This window comes from Lepeophtheirus salmonis, chromosome 6, assembly GCF_016086655.4.
Source record: "Lepeophtheirus salmonis chromosome 6, UVic_Lsal_1.4, whole genome shotgun sequence".
NCBI classification, from domain to species: domain Eukaryota; kingdom Metazoa; phylum Arthropoda; class Copepoda; order Siphonostomatoida; family Caligidae; genus Lepeophtheirus; species Lepeophtheirus salmonis.
Genome location: NC_052136.2, coordinates 53,538,529 through 53,558,871, shown reverse-complemented (window position 1 = coordinate 53,558,871; position 20,343 = coordinate 53,538,529). Strand labels below are relative to the sequence as shown.

General features: G+C 27.7%; 1 protein-coding gene across 2 annotated transcripts in view; it reads left to right on the top strand.

The window, feature by feature from the left end:
• Nucleotides 1–19,331, top strand: part of LOC121120525 (acetylcholine receptor subunit alpha-like) — a 213,973-nt gene extending 194,642 nt beyond the window's left edge. For both annotated transcript variants that reach the window (XM_071889689.1, XM_040715406.2), the window contains exon 10: nucleotides 18,157–19,331. In XM_071889689.1, coding sequence (XP_071745790.1) covers nucleotides 18,157–18,402 — 246 coding nt within the window. In that variant the 3' untranslated portion in view covers nucleotides 18,403–19,331. The remainder of the gene's footprint in view (nucleotides 1–18,156) is intronic.
• Nucleotides 19,332–20,343: the final 1,012 nt, after the last annotated feature.

The following is a 20,343-nucleotide window of genomic DNA, read 5'->3' as shown; positions in this document are numbered from 1 at the left end:
ATCAGATTCTTAGGAGATGCTTTCATGTACTGCGTCAGAGCTACAATAAATCTGAGAAAATGCATTTTTTATCACTCTGGGACTTGTTTGATTGTCTATTATTTACCCTTTCCTCCAACCAACAGTTGTAGACGTTGTAAATTGTGCTCCTTCGATGCCCTAGAATCTTTATTATGTGCATATGTGCCGCAAAAACCAATTCGATGATGGGGTTTCTCCGGGTCTTCCCATCGTAAATACTTGTTTTGTATTAAAAGTTGTGAAACCAACTTAAAGATAACGTTCAACCTCTCCCTATAAAATTGAAATAATAAGTTAAATAATTTTCATATTGTTCAGAATGTAGTTTAAAATGGTCTTGATATACCTGAAAGACCCTACATAGCATTTCTTAAAACATTTGATAGCAATAGAGTAGCTCTTTTATCATAATTAGCTAAAATATTAATTCAAAATTCCCCAACACTCTTCAATTATTTTATATTTTGTATTTATTTAATCATACGATTAAGCAATATAAATATCAGTTTCATAATATCTTATACACACTATCTTCTTTATTTGCTTATGGTTATTTTATCCAGCCAAAAAAAAAATCAATGGAATCATTGGATAAATTACATATTAGTTTATGTATCAATAAAAATCTTTATATCATCCATAAAAACATTTTTTGTGTCAACTCGTACATTGGTAGACAATGAGTAATTAATATACTGTGCCAAAGATGGTTTTATGATTAACTTTTGCGTATATGCATATATATAATAAAAACATATGTTCTTTTTAAATTGTGGAATAAAAAGATATTATGTTAGCATCAATGTCAAATGAAATTACTCATAACCTATTTAACAGATAAGTTAAAATTATTTTGTGGACTTTTTTGATGTTTTCGTTGGTTGCAGAGTTTGAAAAATACTTATACTGCCAAGCCTTGACCTTAACAGTACTTTTTAAAATCAAAAAACAATGTTTTATAAACACAAGAAATTATATTATATCTATTTTTTTAACAGTAACGAAAATTACTTCACTCGGATGCTATATATATAACCAATTGTCTCGCAGCTGACAAACTTGTACACGTATCGTTTGAAGTCAGTGATAGTCCACGAACTTTTCAGCCGACTTAATATGTGCTCAAAAAAGTCACTGATATTATAAATTTTTACAACAATCATTCTCTTTCAAACCCACATTACAACCGGCACGTACTACATCATCTCAAATTAGGTTCCATTTCTTCTCAAGGATACCCATGAGAGCATCCTTATTTCTCGAAGGATCCCTCTCCAATATTTCTTGAACGGAAAAGTCGAGGAGATTTATATCGGGGGAAGAGGGAATCCACATAGACTTGTCACAAAAATGCTCGATTTATTTCACATCAGTTTTGAACTGAGAAAGTACCATGTGCTGGAGCTGAACCTTGAGAGAAACAAACTTTTTGACGTAAAATTGCTGTTTTAATCAAGGGCTTCACTTTTGTCTTCAAAAAGTTTCAATAAACTTTTTAATTAATTTATACCAAATCAAGAATCCGGAATATAGGTGATTTTGTCCCATTAGAAGCCCAACAGTCTAAACCATGCTGGCTCTGGTTATTGCACTTTTTAGGAAGTTTTTTAGCTGGAATCAATGCTGTCATATGTCTTTGCCAAGACATTGCCACTTTACTTGTTGAATTTCCGACTTACAATAAAACTACTTTTCGTCATAACAAATCATGATGACATTCTTATGTATTGTTGAGCAAAACTTTGCTTCTATCCTTTCTCTTTGTAATGGTACACTTTGACCAAAAATGACAATTCTGAATTTGGTAAAGTTTATTTATTTTATCATATATATATATATTTATTACAAATTCAGCCTTTATAAAGTTTTTATTTATTAATTTTTATCCTTTCACAATAACCAAATATAAATAAACAATTCGAGAGATGCTCATTTTAGCATTTATTTTGCACATTGGATAAAAAAATTGCAGTTTTTTTTAGTTGATTTAACTGTTCGATTTTTAAATTATATCCTTCAGTGTATATTACATTGCTGACGACGTATTATAAATTTGATATTATATATTGTATAGAAAGTTTTATTTATTAATTACATTATTGAGAAGTAAATATACAATATAAATATTTTGTTTATCCTATCAAATAAATGTACATATTTGTAATATTCATTTGTATTAGAACTAACCATTTATTTTCATAGATCATCAATTACACCATGCTACAGCATTTTTGCGCGCTGGCTGAACCCCACATTATTATTGCTATTTAAGCCGTAGAACACGAGAATGACCATAAAGACTTTCAACCTCTACTGGTTTGGCCTGTAAACCCGTTTTTATATCAAGTTTTTAAGGTATAGCTACAATTCAGTTCCATATTTCGACCCTTAAATATTTATACCCATAAAACTTTATTTTTTAAAAGGCTTCAAAAGTCAAACGTTTAGAGGTTGAAAGTTTCAATGGGCATTTTTGTGTTCTGTTGCTTAAATAATGCTAAAAATTATTGGTTTCAGCCTGCTGACATTCCAAGACCTTCATTTTGTTGGATATTGTTATAAGTCCGTCATTATCTTAACTTATGTGATCGATATCACTTTGTTCATAGAGTTTCTTTTTAATTTCAATTACTTGAGCATGTTAGTACATAAATTACTACAGATTTATAGATCTTTTTCTGGAAATAAGCCAAAAAATATTAAAGTAGTAAGAATCCTACATTGTATTCACAAAAAATATATCACCAAAAATGTGATTAAATTAAGAACCAATCAAATAAGAAAAATTAATTTGATATTTCACTTACAAAAAAAATTACTATTAACTATCTCATCTATTTATGTGTTCACTCTTGCTTGGAAAGTTTGTCTATTGCATGTATCAATATTCATTACATCACTTTTCCTAAATTATTCGGCAACGAGCCAATTATGTTATTTTCCCAATTAACTTAATTGTTACAGTTAACCAAATCAATATAGTGTGCATTAGTAAGAACGAACAGGAAACAAATTCAACATATGACAAGAAAATATCCCAAATATACAGGAAAAATATCCATTTTCCATCAGAATTTTTTTTTAATGAATAAGTAAGAATCCAAAAATAGTGAGTAAATTAAGAGAACCATCACATCATTTGGCTCTTTTTTCTTTCTCTTTTTGAAGAAGAGATTGACATATGTAATTAAAATATCGTTTTATTGATGTATAAGCAAAAAAATATTCAGGGATGACTTAGGACAATTTTTCTCGGTAAATTTTTCATTCTAAATCCCAGCCAAAGACATGTTAGAGTTTTTTTTTAAAGATAAAGCCAAGATTAGCCAAAATTCTACAAACTACAAAACATAACAAAGATCTAATTGCAATTTGTAATTATTGCTTTATAATTTCATGTTATAGATTCCTGAGTGACACTGTTATGTATTATTGATAAACTTTATAATATTATGAATGAAAAAATCTATCTAAATTCCTGTCAAATATCCATAGGGTGGTCATTGACAACAAAATAATGTTTTTAACTAAAAGCCTACGCATAAATACTTGGATATTTTTATTTATGTTTATTTTTGATATTAAGTAAATAAAGAACATTTTTATAAGGTAATTATGCAATGCACCTTTGAATTCATTAAATTGATAGTTTCAATTTCCATCTTATTTTTTCAGTAAGCAATTTAAACCTCTCTTCTATGCAGAGTAAATAACGCAATCGGGGAAAAATTATGTTTTCACAAGAAAAATTAAATAATATTATTGGCCTTATATTTGGAGGATATTAATGGTTTTTTTCATGTTAATATTTACCTAATGGTATCTTATTCAATCTATAATTTTTCCTCTTCGGTTAAGGTATAAGACTTTTATCAACTTATTTATAAAATATATTTACATTACGGATATGTAGTAAGTTTTTAATATTACATAAATATAAAAGTATATTTTATGAACGAAAACTCAATTGTATTTAAAGTAAATTTCATATTTATATAATTATAGGTAATTAAAGAATAATTGACAAAAGTTGAATGATTACTAAACAACATTTAAACCATTTTCCTTTACTTTTTTGGAAATTTTATTTTCCTTTCGTGTCCTTAAACTAGCTTTTGATCCCAAAAGTTTAAAAAAAGAAAATAAAATAAAGTAAAACTTGATCATAATTATGATAAAAATCGTCAAAAAGCCAAATTAATATGAAAATATGATGAGTATAATTTAATGTTACATTTTTTTACTTCACATTTTTTATGTAAGTATATATGCTTATTTTTTAGTTGTGGTTCTGTTATTACTTTTAAAATGTGATATTTTTGAATAAGTCCTAGTCACAGGGGCTACACCTGCCATCAATAAAATAAAACCTTTTTGTACTTTATATAAACATGAACTGTCAACTTTAGAAATACTCTAGAGACAAAATGTAAAATGTCTCTAACTTTTGATGGAAGTTTTTTTTTTTTTGCTTTTGTAATGGCAAAACTTAAAAATGTTTGTTATTGCTTTTTCTGATTTTTTTTGTTGGTTTTTCAAGATTTTATTTTTGAAAAACCAGCATATAAATAAATTAATGATTGGTTCCCTTTTCTCCTCGAAATAAATGAGCAATAACAACGGAGTCATTGGTAGATTCAAGTATACATGATAAATTATAAACAGGAAACATAAATTATAATATATAATAATCTACAAAAAAAAATTTGTGAGGTTTTAAAAATTTGAAGAGTCTAAAAATTATTTTTTATAATTTAATTTACTTTTAGTCACAATTTACAGAAACTACTTAAGCATAATTGATATATTCACAATTTGTGTTTTTATAACACATGTTTTGCTTCAAATTTATTAATATGTACATTAACCTGATTAGCTCTTTCTTAGATCTAATATATGGTAGGACCTCTATCAAACTTTTCTTATATGTACCATGTACATAAATAGTCGCTCACATATGTACGTAGAGTGGAAATTAACGATGGGGAAATAAGATTAATGAGTAATATATTATTATTCACTATTATTTATTATTTTTTCACTTTTTTCATTTATCATTTATATTCATAAAGTTATATAAAAATACCAAGGGAAAAGAAGAAGACTTCTTTTTCCCTAACTAACCAACAGAAAAGAATATAAAAAATAAATGCTTAATGTTTTTATGTTTCTTTGTTTATTTTTGATGGTATATATGTATATATAGATATATACAAAAAATTTCTGAGTTTTTTTTTTCATTCTCAAACCCTTCATTTAAATTTATGTTTTACAATTTGTTTTTCTACCTTTAAGGAGGAATAAATACATGTCTATATATACCCACATAAAAACCTACCTATGTGTGTACCATATATGATTAAGTAAGACAAATTAGTCTCTTGGTTGTTGTTGTTGTTAAGATAAACTTTTTTTTCAAGTGCCTTTTTATGCACATAGGAGAGAGCTTTAGTTAAAAAATTTTAATGGTCGTAATTTGAAATCAAGAGAAGGAAATCTTTCAAATTTACATCAGTATTTACTTAATATATGTAGGAGGAAGTGTTCATATACAAATAAGCTGATACGCTTCTATTTTCTAGCAAGTTTATACAAGTTGTGTTCCTTCTTTTTCATTTATTCGCAAAATATTTTAGTAATATATAAACTACGGCTCCTTGATGCTGATTACTACTTTTCCTTCTCAGAAGTAATTTTAAATCTACATTGACTTGAAATTTCTTTGCATTTATTCATTTCTTTCTTAAATTTAAGTCTTTGCTGACAGTCATCAATCAGCTCTATTATTTATTTTTAACGTAAAAGTTAAATATTTTTTTATGTATACTAAATCTACATACATACATACATATATTGGCTCTTGGGCTAGTTCATACACACTAGTGGGAGCAAATTAATATATATTCAGCCAGACAAAGCAAATCAATTTTTTTTCCTCCTTCATCTATTTTAAATTGTTGTTTTATTTCTATTGTGTTAAGCTTCATATGTATATAATTTATTGATGTCCGATATAAAAGTTACATTTAATATTACATTAGAAGTTAAAACTCAAGTTGTTGAAATAACAGATAATATTATTATTTTTTGAATATGTATTAACTTGTAGCAATGTTGAATTAACTTGCCTCATCCATGAAGTATATTGTTTTAAAAGTATTAATGAAATTGAAACTGATATTAAATTACCATTCACTATCGTATAATATTGCTACAAGAACTTGCAGATAGTTTTTCACCCTACAAAAAAGAGTTTGGTCGCCAATGTACTTTCTACAAGTTAACTAATATGCAAAAACATAGTTATATTTTGGTAAATTTTAGACATTGATAATTTCACACTTTTTTTTTTCATCCTTCATTAAATTATCTCGAACAGAACCTTTTTATAAAAACTAGGAAAATCTAGTTTTAAGTATACTTGCTAAATACCAATCTAACAAGTGGTCCATTGAAATCTAAACACTTAACAATTAAGGAAAGTTGAGGGATTAGAATCTATTTATATTTCAAAATATTTAAGCATAAACTACTTCTTATAGTGTCTAAAATATTCCTCATTTTTTTATAACAATGACAAAAATTATTTTTTATTACATACGTACAACTTTGTTAATAAAAAGTACCTTAAAAATTTATATTCTTTGAGTTACTGAATATTTGTTGATTGAAAAAAAATATTTTTAATTTTTATAATTATCAAAGTTTATTTATAGCATATAATATGTGACTCTCTGTAAACCAAAAAAAACTAACTTTGGCCATAAAGGTTATTTTTCGATAAACAAACAAAAAAAAAAAACATCTCAACTCAAGGAAACATTTGTTCACTAGTGTTGTGCTTGCTTGAATTTGTGTTGATAATCCATATATATGTTTCTCTTATGTTTATTCATGTTAATGGATGAACATATTCAAGAAATATAAAAACATAATGTAGCAACCATAATATAAACTGTTTAGATTGTATTCAATATTATAATTTTTTTACAAATGTATAAATGTATTTTTATATTTATTTTATGATAATACAAACATATGTATTTCAAGAAATATCAATATCAAATTAATTGCAGTCATATAAAGAGAAATACATTTAAATGTACCCATTGTATAATACCTAAATGTTGCTAGAACAAAAAAATTTAGAAAAAGAAGATTGTTATTGATATCACTAATTAATTAAAAAATACTTTTTGTGGAAAAAGCGTAATAGAAAAGCATTTGATAAAAAAAAAAAACTTTATATATAAATATAACTTTTTTCTTTTTTTACTTAAGACATGAATTTTGTATCAATCTATTATTATAAATTACGTTGAATTATTAATATGATATTGCCATATTATTGTTAAAAACGTGTCAATTCTATTAAATGCCATTATATTCTTGAAAAAACAAAGTTATATTACTTGACACAAATACAATATAAAATGATTTTTAAGAAAATTAAGTCTATATTACATTTGTCTTTCTTGACAAATTTTCGTCAATTATATATAAAAATTATAATTATGAATCCTTTAAATATACTACAAATTGAACTTAAATTAGCAAACTTCATTATCTTAAAAAAATAATTGGTTATAAAGTTAAAAAGGTTATATCGGACCAAACTAATTCTCAAAAATAAAATGAAGCTTCTGAACTATAGATAAATGATTGAACATCTCTAATCATCCCAGAAATTTGGAATACAAGGTTCATCATTTCCGTTTAATATATTTATGAAATATTGTACTGTACATACGCTGTTCATATAATTTAGGATACATAAGTATATCAGGCATTTCTACTAAATTTTTGTTCAAGATTGTTTTTGAGTTATTTCTCAAAAATATATGTTAATTTGTCTTCAATTCACATTACCTTAATTACTATTGGGATTACCGGGTAGTCGATGGAAATCTTAACATTTACTAACTCAATAATTAATTAAGGTTTTTTGATTGAAATTAATTCATATTTTGATGTATTAAAGCATAAACAACATGCTACAAAACAAAACATACCTACGCTCTTGTGATTGCGTACTGTTTGAAAAAATGACACTTGAACGTGAATGACGAATTTTCATTTTATCACTCCAGTACCATCCAATAATTTGTAAATCTTAACGCTCGCTGTCAGCAAGTCCAAAACGTTGGAGACATAAAAGCTCACTTTCAAAAAGGGCAAATTGGACCCAGATGAGTTAAAGAAAACAGCATAGGCTAATCCCCTCAAGTAAAGGAGGTTACATGCAAGAGATCTCAGGGTTTCAAAACAGATTGTCTAGAAATCTATACAAAAAAGTAGTTGGAAAGAGCCCTGTGAGGGTGGAGAGGTTACTTTTGGCAACAGCAATAAAAAAAACCATCTCCTCCGTTAGAAAACTCTTTTGAATTCTTTTTTTTACACTTTCGGTCCCTCTACAGCACTGATAACAAAAAGCCTGCAGTGTCCGTCATCCAAACACCAAGGCCCTTAAAGCCATTGTCAGTCAGCACTATAAATCCATGTGGGTAGGTACATCCACAGCGAGTGCCAACTATAATCCATCATTGCTGCTTAGGGAAGGTACAATAATTCTCAGCCACACATCTAATTTTAGTACTATTTTTTTTTTTGAAATTCTATTGTTAATTAATAAATTATAGCTTGTTATTGCAGTTTAAAATTTAAAGTGTTGAGATTTTAATGAACTACTATGTATAGTGTTATTTTGACTTATTTTTCCTTTATATGTAAATGACAAACTTTTTTTTATCTTTTTGTCTTTTCAAAGTTTTTTCCAAAAATTCAGTCAATAGAACAACATAATACAATGTTTTGTAAGTAAAACATATAAATATTTTGAAAAACTGTAGGCTATGAATCCCAAAGACGATATATTACCTTATTTAAGTTAAACTTGGATGTACCATTATAATTTGGAAATAATAGTGAGATGCAAAATATTGAGAAAATAAGAAATAGAGTTCGTTTCGTATTATGGATTTTCCCTTTTGGACTTTTCAGGCTATTTAGAAGTATTCTATTAAAATAGCTGAAATTTTGATAAATAATTGATCTTTAAATAACGTCACTCGGCCATATCGGAGGTTCACATAATCAATTTCTTTATGAATTATACTATAGCTTTTATACCAAGAAAGATTAGTTTAATTCTTAGATGTAAGATTAAGTTTCTTGAAGATTTATTTAGATATTTGTCCATTTTGTCATTTAACAATATCAATAGCTATTTCTGTCTTCAATATGTCATAGTTTTTTATGTTATCTCTGACTTCATCTTACGATATATACATTCAAGATGTCACAATTTACCATATATATTTCCTAATCTTAGCAACGATAAACATAATTTTTAATTACTTTTTTGTATGAGATAAAAACCAAAGATCATGTACACTTTGACAAACATAAAAAAATTGTGTATACTTTTTATATAAAAATTGGAAAAAAGTGGAGTCTTCACTATGTTTTCTTCCTCCCTTACTAAAAAGGAAGTTTTCTACCCTTTCTATCCTTTATAAAAAGAAGGAAAAATAGCACATTTATACAAGGTAGTAGACAAAACTGAACGTGCTGTGCATAAGAATTTCAATACTAGAAATATTATACATTATACAGAGTATATTGCACAGTTAAAAACAACAGCAAACTAAAGTAAAAGTATTGGTTATTGCATATTAATATTATTGAAGTTTTCTTTTTTTGTAACAAATGGTAGAATCCCTAAAATGTACCAGATACATAAATTTACAGACTTTTTTCATTGCCAGCAATACATTGTCAATATTAAGTGCCCCTCATGTGGTTAGTTAACTCAAAATCAATACTGAACAAAAATCAAGGAAAGGATTATCTTTAATTTATTTTCTTACATCATCAATATGTACACTCCAACATTTCATTGACATATTTCGGTCAATAATAGGTTTTGTATTCAAATTCATGCTATTAGTTGAGATACCCAAGAATGCTCACCATAGTTTAAAAACTTCAATTGATTTATAATATATAATTTGATCCCTAAATGATATTTTGAATAAAATATATACATTTTTAATTTGTTCATTGAAAAGATATCTTCTCCCTACGGTATGTGCAATTGGAAACCCCTTATGTGTTGACCGACTACATAGTTACAAAAAATTCATTCAAATATAATTTATGCTTAGGTAGCATAGTAGTAAAGTAGGTAACTGTTCAGAGCTTAACAAGAGGTTCTTCTTGTTTAAACAATCTATGTTCAGAATACTAATAAGTGATAATAATGAACAATATGAACAGCTGACAAAAAATACAGTGTATCAGCAAAGGAACATTTTTTTCAGTATGTAGTAGATCAGGATTGAATGAAGTTCATTTTACTTTCTTCATAATTGTTTAAAATTCTGTACCGATAATGATAATTATTATAACTTGTAATATAGTATAAAGAATAACAAAAATATAAGTTTACCGTCTACTTATGTATAAATAAGAATATTAATATGATTAGTTACCTCGATTTAGTCACGTTGAGAGATACTGCGTTGGAAGTAATTTTGGGATACCTCCACAACTATATTTTTGAGAGATGCAGAGAGTTTCAACCATAAAGTTGTGCACATTATTGAAAAGCTGTTATGATTATCTTTTAAACGACATATTAGAAACAAATATATCTCACTTTTGGACAAAAAGAAAACAGAAAGGTTTGAGATTGCAACTTTGAAGCAGCTTGTAGTCAACCGCTTAATCATCTACCGTGTTTTAAAGCACCTGTATAGAAAATCTGGTATCAAAGATTGTCCTCAAAGCGGTAGATCAGTCAAGCAAAGTACCAAAGCTTCCCAACACTTTATTAAGGCCAACACGGACATGTCCATGGCCAAATTCGCTAAAAAGAGGTCCCTAAACTGATCTTTGTGTCAAAAGAGGTCAAAAGTGATAATGAGAAGTAAAAGAAGTTTATGGAAAGGTTATTCCTAATTTGAAAGTATCAGTATCTCCGTATGTGGTATTGTAGAAGTATCCGTAATAACATCACACATCATGACCTCCAAGTTCCCGAATACCTAATGTTCCTGTATATTTGAGTGTCGTTTGAAAAGTCCGTGCAAAGTCCAAAAGATGGTACTACTGCCACGTATCAAGGTTAAGTTTAGTTAATAATATCTCATAGAAGAATAAACAAGAATTTTCAGCCAGATTGGTCTATTTATTTTTGTTTGCCATTTGTATTAATCGAGGAAGTGGAGTGATTTTCAAAAAATGGACAAAATAGAATTTTTGGGTGTTGATTAAAAATTACTTTTTGAAAGGCAAAATGCTTCAGAAGGCTAAAAAAAAGCTTGATAAACGTTATAGGGACTTTGAACCTTCGATTAAAACAGTGGTTTCAAAAATTTAAGAGTGTCAATATGGGCACAAGTGACGCTGAACGTTCTGGAGACCCTCTTAAGGTGAACACTCCAGAAATCATTTATAAAATCCATGATAAGGTGGATGGATGACAGGAGAGTGAAGGTGTGTGACATTTCTGAATCTGTGGGCATTTCGAATGAACGGGTACATAAAATTGTGCATCAACATTTGGACATGAAAAAGCTATACAAAAATAGATTCCGTGATTGCTCACGCGTGACCAAAAACGAAACTTTATGAAGTGTTGCAAAAACCGTGTGCAACTGTTCCAGAAGAATCCACAGGGCTTAAGCGTTTTTTTGTCACTGAGGATGAAACATAAATACATCACTACACTCTTGATATCAAACAATTATCTAAACAATGGTTTATCAGGGGGAAATCTGCGAAAAAAAGGTAAAGCCCGTTCTTCAATTCAAACGAATGCCAAACAAAAAGAAATCGACCAATCTGCCTGAAAGTTGTTGTGTGTTCTTGCTAGAAATGCTACTAACTAAAAATAACCTCAACACGTGCCAGTAGTGCCATTTATTGTTCTTTGTATGGACTTTTCAAACAATCCTCGAATCACTATTTCTTTGATATATACCTTATTTGAGTGCATTTGACTCCAGTTAGATTAAAATAAAGTACTGTGAGAATGGTGGTATAAGATATATGTTTTGTAATTGTATTTTATTTTATTTTATTTGTCGAAAAAAATATGGGTAGCCATCGGAAATCATTATATCATAACTATTTTTCCTTACAGATTGAAAAAATATATTGACAATGTTTCAGGTATTTCTTTTAATTTAAAATACGTCGATCACTGTTGGTCAAAGAAAATTGATATCCCTCAAAATCCATATAAATATAAAAAGGACATAAGACAATAATAAAGTTCTTTAATATATACTCCAATAATTAGGGAGAAATAATAATAAAAATTAAGAAACTTATTCATGGTCATATTTAAAACCAAATTGTACATTTGAAAAAATCAAATTAGTAAGCATGGGATTTAATATATAAGATAAACTAATATTTGTTTAGTGCTTGAGATTTTTTTGAAAGTTTAATCTTGTATGAATTTGTATTGATTTTGTTCGTCAATATATCAGTTTGAACTTTTTTAAAGTAAAAAAAAGAAAATAATATAGTATTACAAAAGGTTAGAATTTATTAAATAATATAATATTTTATTCATTTAAACAAGAAAAAAACCCTTGAATGTACTAAATAGGTCCTTCATGATTTGAAAATCCGTAAAATATTGAAAAAAAAAATCATTTTGTTCCTCCAAAATATTCAAGTTGAATCGAGATCCATAAATTTTATTAAATTAAGAATTTAAACAACAATTTTTGTAGTCCAAAATGATAAATCTGTATAACATATTTCTAATTTTCCATAGATGAACACTGCATTTACATTTGATAATAATATTTTAAACACTAAGCTTAAAAAAATTAGAATCAAGTAGGAAATATAAAGACACATAATAAAAATATTTGCATGTAATACGTGGTACCAAAAGAGTATATTACATTTACTTGCAATATATTAAACACTAAAATGTGTATAACTTGAGCCAAATTAGGGCAATATTGTTCAATCATTGTTAAAAGATTTACTTTTAATCTACAATACTTTATTCAATAAAAATCCTGTATCTTTATTTGACTCGATATTATTATAGAAACAAAAAAAAAATCCAATTTTCAAAGAGGATCAATTAAAAAGCTTTCATGAAAGACAATTTTTTAAAATTTAATGATTATTTTATTGTTCAGCAGGATAAATGCAAAATATCCTCTGATTTCAAGCTCATAAGTTTTGTCATTCCAATACACTCCAAATATATGGTTGATTTTATCTACTTGTACACATATTATTATTTTCAATATTTCAAAATTAAAATTAAAACGAGAGGTTTTTTAAGGACATATATGTAAAAAAATTATCTAAAAATAGTGTGTAGCACACCTTTTACTCAATACGTGAGACCTCAACTAACACAATTACCTCAATACGAGGTATAAATCCCTTGCTTACCTTGACTATTTAGTTGGACTCGAGCCTGGCCCACTCCTTCTTCATGTAAGCCTCTAGGGACTGGACACTCCTCTGAGGACTAGCAAACACCCTCTCTTTCAGAAAAGCCTAGACAGAGTAGGAGAGGAGGGCGGCCATATTTTGATATCCCATAAGTCCGGAAAGTTGTTTTTTAGGCACGGAGCTCCGTCTGGAATATAAACAAACTTGTCCCTGAACTTTTCTTTGGCCCAAAGTTGTACATTCTTATCCAGAAGTTCAATGTAAGTATCTGCGTTGATCTGCTCCTTTCTCTCCACAAAAGTAGCATGGTAGACCCACAACGGCTTAACCCATGGATCCAGCTGGATAAGTTGAAACATTGTGTGTTTAGTTGTGATGTAGCAGGAGTGCCAATGACATCAAAGTGGATTTTTTTTTTTTACAGAATTTTGCCTGAATTTTTGTTTTATAATTGTTTGGAGTTGATCAGAGCTCAAGAAGAGCTCCTTTATAATTCATCTAATCAACGTTTAGAGCATTGATGAGCAGAAAAAATTCCAGAGCTGATATCAATATATTTAAATTTAAAATGTACTTGAGGTAACAACACTGCGTGGCATTGAAAAAAATTTAGAATCTTCTTTTCTCTTTCCAACCGTTACAGCTTCATCTGTTTTGAGACAAGATGTCTTGTTGTCCTCCTCTGTGATTTTGTTAAAACTTGGTCGAGACTGGTTTGATCTTAATTTGTTTTTGTGGATCGATATTTTGGTCCATACAAAAACTCAGAGCGCGTACCGATATTTTATTTGCTAATAAAATGTGTACAAATCTTTTCTTCCCTTTTCTTTGAAAAATAAAAATGATGCTCAAGACCGATCTTGTTTTGTGGATCGAATTATGACACAAGACTAGTCCAGGTAAAAGCTGACCCAAATTAATTAAAATTTTGACAATTTGAGACTGGTCCAGGATTTAAAGACGGAAACTAACAATACCTGTATGTAGTAAATACATATAGTTATTTTTACACTTACAGTAGTATTCACCTATCTACATATGCACTGAACATTATAGACATTTCATTTAATTTTACTTTTTTTTAAAATTAGGGTTGTAAATGAGTTTATTGCTCATAGCCCTTTTTTATGGTCATAAATATATTTATGGCCATATGAATGTATATAAGAAATTTGGAATGTCATTGAAGTCAAAGTCATTCAAACGTAATTCAGTTTTCATTTTTATATTTTAAAGTTCGAGTAATGTCTTTTGTATATATAAATATAATATATAAATGATGTACATTGTACATCAACTTAACTTTTATCTTCTTCTCTTAAAAAGGTTTAAAGTTATGGATAAGATCATTCAAGTATTTTCTCTGACTTTCAAAGCTATTTCTTGTTTGAAGGAATTACATTTTATTCATATATATATATATATATAGTTTGCATGAATGTTTCATCAAAAAAGACAAAAAACTATTTGATCTCGTAGACATTTTGTAGTCTTCTGTTACTTTCCTGGTGTGTTTCAAGTACTAATTTAAAAAGACTGCGTATTTGTCTTTTTCTTTTTTTCCTTCTTTTTAAACCGAAATCCCCTATTTCATATCTAATTTTTATGCCTCAAATGAGTTACTATCAATCATGCATTGTTTTTGTAGATGGATTTGTTACTATTGGTAATATAAATACACTTTTTGTTTTGGGATTCGAAGGCAAAGTACGGAGTGCTAAAAGAACTTTAATCTATTATAATGTCTGAATTAACTATGTAATATTTAATAAAATTGGAAGACAGATTTATGTAATTCTTATTCATGTTAAAGATACACATTTGCATGGATTAGGCGAATATGATATTTGATCCGTCTATTTATTAAAAAAAAACACATAATTTTTTGATGACACAAGGAGTTGAATCCCACTCATTAAATGTTTACAACTCTAAAAATGAATTTGCATAATTCATAATATAGGTATACCGATCAATCCACGCCGAAACAATCATAGGAGTAAGCAATATGTCTCATGTGCGGAGAGGAAATAAAATATAAGTCATTTTTTATAAAGAAAAAAAAATACCATTTTAGTATTTTGTTTAAAAAATTTGTCATATAATTTAATTTTTTTATAAAAAAAGACTTTTCAATCACACTCAGAATATGTTTTTACAACTATTCAACATGTATATTCATTCTCTACCTACCTTTACAAAAATCTCTTGTTTTGAGGTATTTCAATATAAAAACATATCTTTTCAATTTAGAAATGTTTAATAACAAAAAGTTAACTAATTCAATATTAAACAAGTGACCAATCAGTTGAATTCCCAAGGTTATTTTTTGTCAAAGTGAAGCTAAGTATTTTTTATTTAACCAACAAAATAACTTTTATTTTCTGCCTTGCACATCCAGATCCATAAAATAGGACTTAAAAGTTTGTTTTGTAAATTAGTGCAAGCTATTTTTGAGGGGTTATATATCGAAAAAATTTAACATAGTGACATAAAAATTGATAAAATAACTGATATTGATCTCTTAAATTTTTCTAACTTTAAACGCTCATATTTTTGGAACTAATAAATTAATTGATTTCAAATTCATTGTATTTCCTAAACCTAAGTAGTATTTACATCTTCTGGAAAAGTGAGCCATTTTGAGGCATGTGGTTATATTTTTTTTAATTCTTGGAAGTTATTGGCCTGTATCTTTTTTAGTTCGTCCACGACGTTCCTATTAATGAGACATAAAATAAAATTGAAAATTGATTTGTCTGTGTGATATTGAATCTTTTTTTGTGATATAAATTTTTTTTAGCCATTATTTTTAAAAACAACCAGTAGACCTTTTAAGTAGTCTTGTATAGTAGCTGTAAAAACAGCTAACAATAAATTTATAAGAGTTATTGATTAAATATATATTACCTTACTGCTTGTTTCAAAAATATATATTACTCAAAATAGCCTTGCAAATTTAAGATTTTTTCTTCAAAAAAATTGTTAAATAAAATTCCATATATTGACTGAATGTGGGTTAAATTAAATTATGTCATTTGACTATACCAACAAAGCAAATCGGTAAATCCAACTTGTATGATAATATTACTATATGTCACATAAAGTTAATGCATTCGGGTCATTATCAAACCAAGATTTGGAATTTCAACGATCTTTATTAAGGAAAAGTCATCATTATAGTAAGACATAGTATCAATTTAGGCCTTGAGTATTGTCTTAAATGTTGCGGAGATTTGGATTCATTTGATTTCATTATATCTGTATAAGGACTAATTATGTTATGAAATGAAATGTAGTGGTGTTTCTTTATAAGATGGAAGCTTTGAATCAGTTTTGGATTATGATCACTTCCCTGACACGGATGTTGCTTTTAATCAAAGGAATTTGGTAGATCTAAAATTAGGTTATAGTATAACCAAAATAGAAAAAGGGCTCTAGATTTAAAAAAATTAAGTTTTAGAATATTAGCTGAAATTCTATACTTATTATTAATACTTATTTACATATTTCCTCAGTCTTATATAGATAATATATTCATTATACTCCTTGATTAATCGATTAATCTATCTTATATATTTTAATTTTCTTTTTCTTAATTTTGATCATATATTTTAAATAAAAAACTTCATTTAAATTAGATAATTAATAATCAATTAATATACTCAACTTATTATTTAATCGTGACTTATTGAGTGAATTGCTTCTCATTAACTTATTCAAATCAAGTATTGTCTTAGAGCTCTATCATGCACCATTAGGTTATAATTACTTTCAGGAATACCTTGTACGGTAGATGGAGTGTGCTTATAGGTTTCTTTTGGCATTTTCCTTATTGGACATAAATGAATTTGCATATGTAATTAATTATTAATATAACTTCATTACTTTTGTATTTAGCTTTTAGTCGATAATCATATCGCTAATCCAAATTTAATGATTTGTTACCTAATATTGGATAAAAATTTCTTAATATTTTGTAATTAAGTATTACTTAATTTTGCAATAATTTTATTTATAACAATTGCTGGGATAAGTTTCAAGATAGAAAGAGAAAGAGGCACGTGCGGGCAAACTTATACAGTGTAACCCTTTATACAACCTAAATATTCTAATATATTCGGCAACGAAAAAATTATGAGATTTACAAGAAAAGTTTCAAAAGAAACTTAAATACTACAATGTAAAAAGTTATTTTAAAAAAATAATATAGGGATTTTTTTTTCCCTATATTTATGATTTTCAAGTGGTTGTTAGCGTAACTACTTCAAAAATTATGATATAATTTCTTAAATAAGCCATATTCAATAAAGCTAGTGAGTTACAAGAAATGTATAATGTATGCTAAACAAATTAGGGTTGCAAGAATGAGATACATATTCTTATCATGGAATCGTTAATACTTAATTTTGTTTGGTGAACGTTAATTCAGGAAATATAGACGATTATAATTAAGTTACAAGGTTCATTTAAAAAAAAAACCTTGTATACTTATTTTTCTCTTTATTAGACCAAGAATTGTTCAATTAGGAAATTAAGCCTATTCATTTCCAAGATACATTTCTTTTAAATTAATTAATTAATTATCATTTTGATATATGATCTTCAATCTTAGATTTATTGTGTTTAGACTGATGGAGAAAAATAGACTAAGAATATAATTTGATTAGACTAATTATTTGTTTGCTTTACTTCCAGGTAAAAGAAGACTGGAAATATGTTGCCATGGTACTGGACAGACTATTTCTATGGATTTTTACCTTGGCCGTCCTTGTAGGAACGGCTGGAATCATTCTTCAAGCACCGAGTCTCTATGATGATCGTATACCTATTGATAGAGAGATATCAGACATTGCCTCTGGCTTTGATGCTGGAGTGCGGAAAAAGGAATCAAAAGGAAAATTTAGATCCATACAGAATTGTTATCCAGATCAAGACAAATAGTGGAGTGTTTTTTAATGTATAATATATCATGTCAATATTAAATCTTAGTGCAAAGTATATATCGATCTACATACTACAAAAAAAACATAAATAAATGATGTATTAAAAACATTTTTTTATGGAATAACACTGCCAATCCATTTAAATACATTATATATAGAGTGTATATAAAAAAATAGGCAGACGATTTCAAAAAGACACAAACTTTTTTCTACAAAACTTCTTCCAATAATAGCGCAAAATATATTATGGACTATAACATTTATTGTATTCAAGAAATACTAGTAATCAATAATTATTTTTTTTGCATGATTGTAAAAAAAAAATGTTAATTTTGTATCTCATATTTGTAAATTAATATTAATCAAAACACGCCAGCGAGGAAGTCAGGAAAAGGATAGCCCTTTCAATTTTCATATAGAAGGGCTATATAGTTCAAAGAAAAATATTTATATATATGTATACCTAAAAGGACAATTATTAAAGTTGATTCAAAAACTTTATATCAAGCATATAAAAACTTTATATTAAAAGAAATAATATCAAAGGGGTTTTCATATATTCCTTACAGATAAGTTCCATTTAGAACTCATTCGCGTTACTCCGTGATTTGTTTTTTAAATAACGCCTTTTCTTTAACAAAAAAAAAAACAAGAAATATTATTTATTAATTACATTATTTCTTAAGTAAAATTATAAAAAGTAAAAAAAAATTATAAACTGATGCATCGAAAGTGTTGGCATTGCATGATTTAAAAGAAGAAAAAAATCTTAAAAAATAATTAATTGAATGATGAAATGAATTATAAATTATATATATCTAGATATCTAATTATATATTTAAAAAATGTGCCAATAAAAATATTATTTTATATTCTTAAAATATATAATACTTAATAAACTTTCATTCTTTTAATACAATGAAGAAACTTTTATGAAGATTGTATTATTTGTAAAGACAACCAAATCATCTCAAAACCTAAACTGTTTAATTGGTGAATTAAAATTTTGATAATAGATAATAATGAGTCATTTATATTATATATATTTATAAATTTTTGTAACTGTGTAAGTCATATATTATTACGTAAGTATGAACAGGGTTGATCTTATCTAGTGGTACAAATATTATAATTTACAATCCGGAATGACATTTGTGCAAAATCACAGAGGAGGACAACAAGATATCTTGTCTATGAAGAGAGCAAGCTAAAATGGTTGGAATTTGCTAAAAAGATTCTTTAATTTTCTCAAGACTAACAAAAATTCAAAGTTATGCTTTTTTCATATAAAAAAATGTCAGCGTTGTTGCCACTTTGAATAACCAGAACAGCCGCTACATCACATCCATAAAATGTCTCAAATCAGTGAGATATGTTTCAAGAACAAAAATTACATTGCCTACCCTCCTCTTTTTGTGCAGAAGAAAGAGTGGCTTAAAGCAGATGATTACATCGAACTTCTGGATAAGAATGGTCTACCTTGGGCCCAAAAAATGTACAGGGACAACTTTGTTTTCATTCAAGTCAGAGTTCCCTATCATGGCGCCGCTAAGACCCAACCCTTCCTCAGAGGCAACTGTCTGGACTTTTGGGACCTCAACATATGACCGCCCTCCTCTCCAAACGCAACCCCCTTGGACTACTCTTTGCAGACGCGTTTGTTGGAGAGGGTGAGTGCTATACCTAAATGGTGTGTCCAATCTCTGGAGGCTATCATAAATAAATAAAAGTTGAACAAGCTCGAGTCTGACTACTACATAATCAAGGTACTCAAGCGATGTTGGCCTCGTATAAAGACAATTATTAAAGCTGAGGCCTAACATATGGAATACAAGTTGCATCAAGTACCATTTGATTTTGTAAACTAAATCTCCTCACACAACCTCTAATTTAAATTTTACACCTGCAAATTTGAAAATAACTAAATGTGTACCACTCG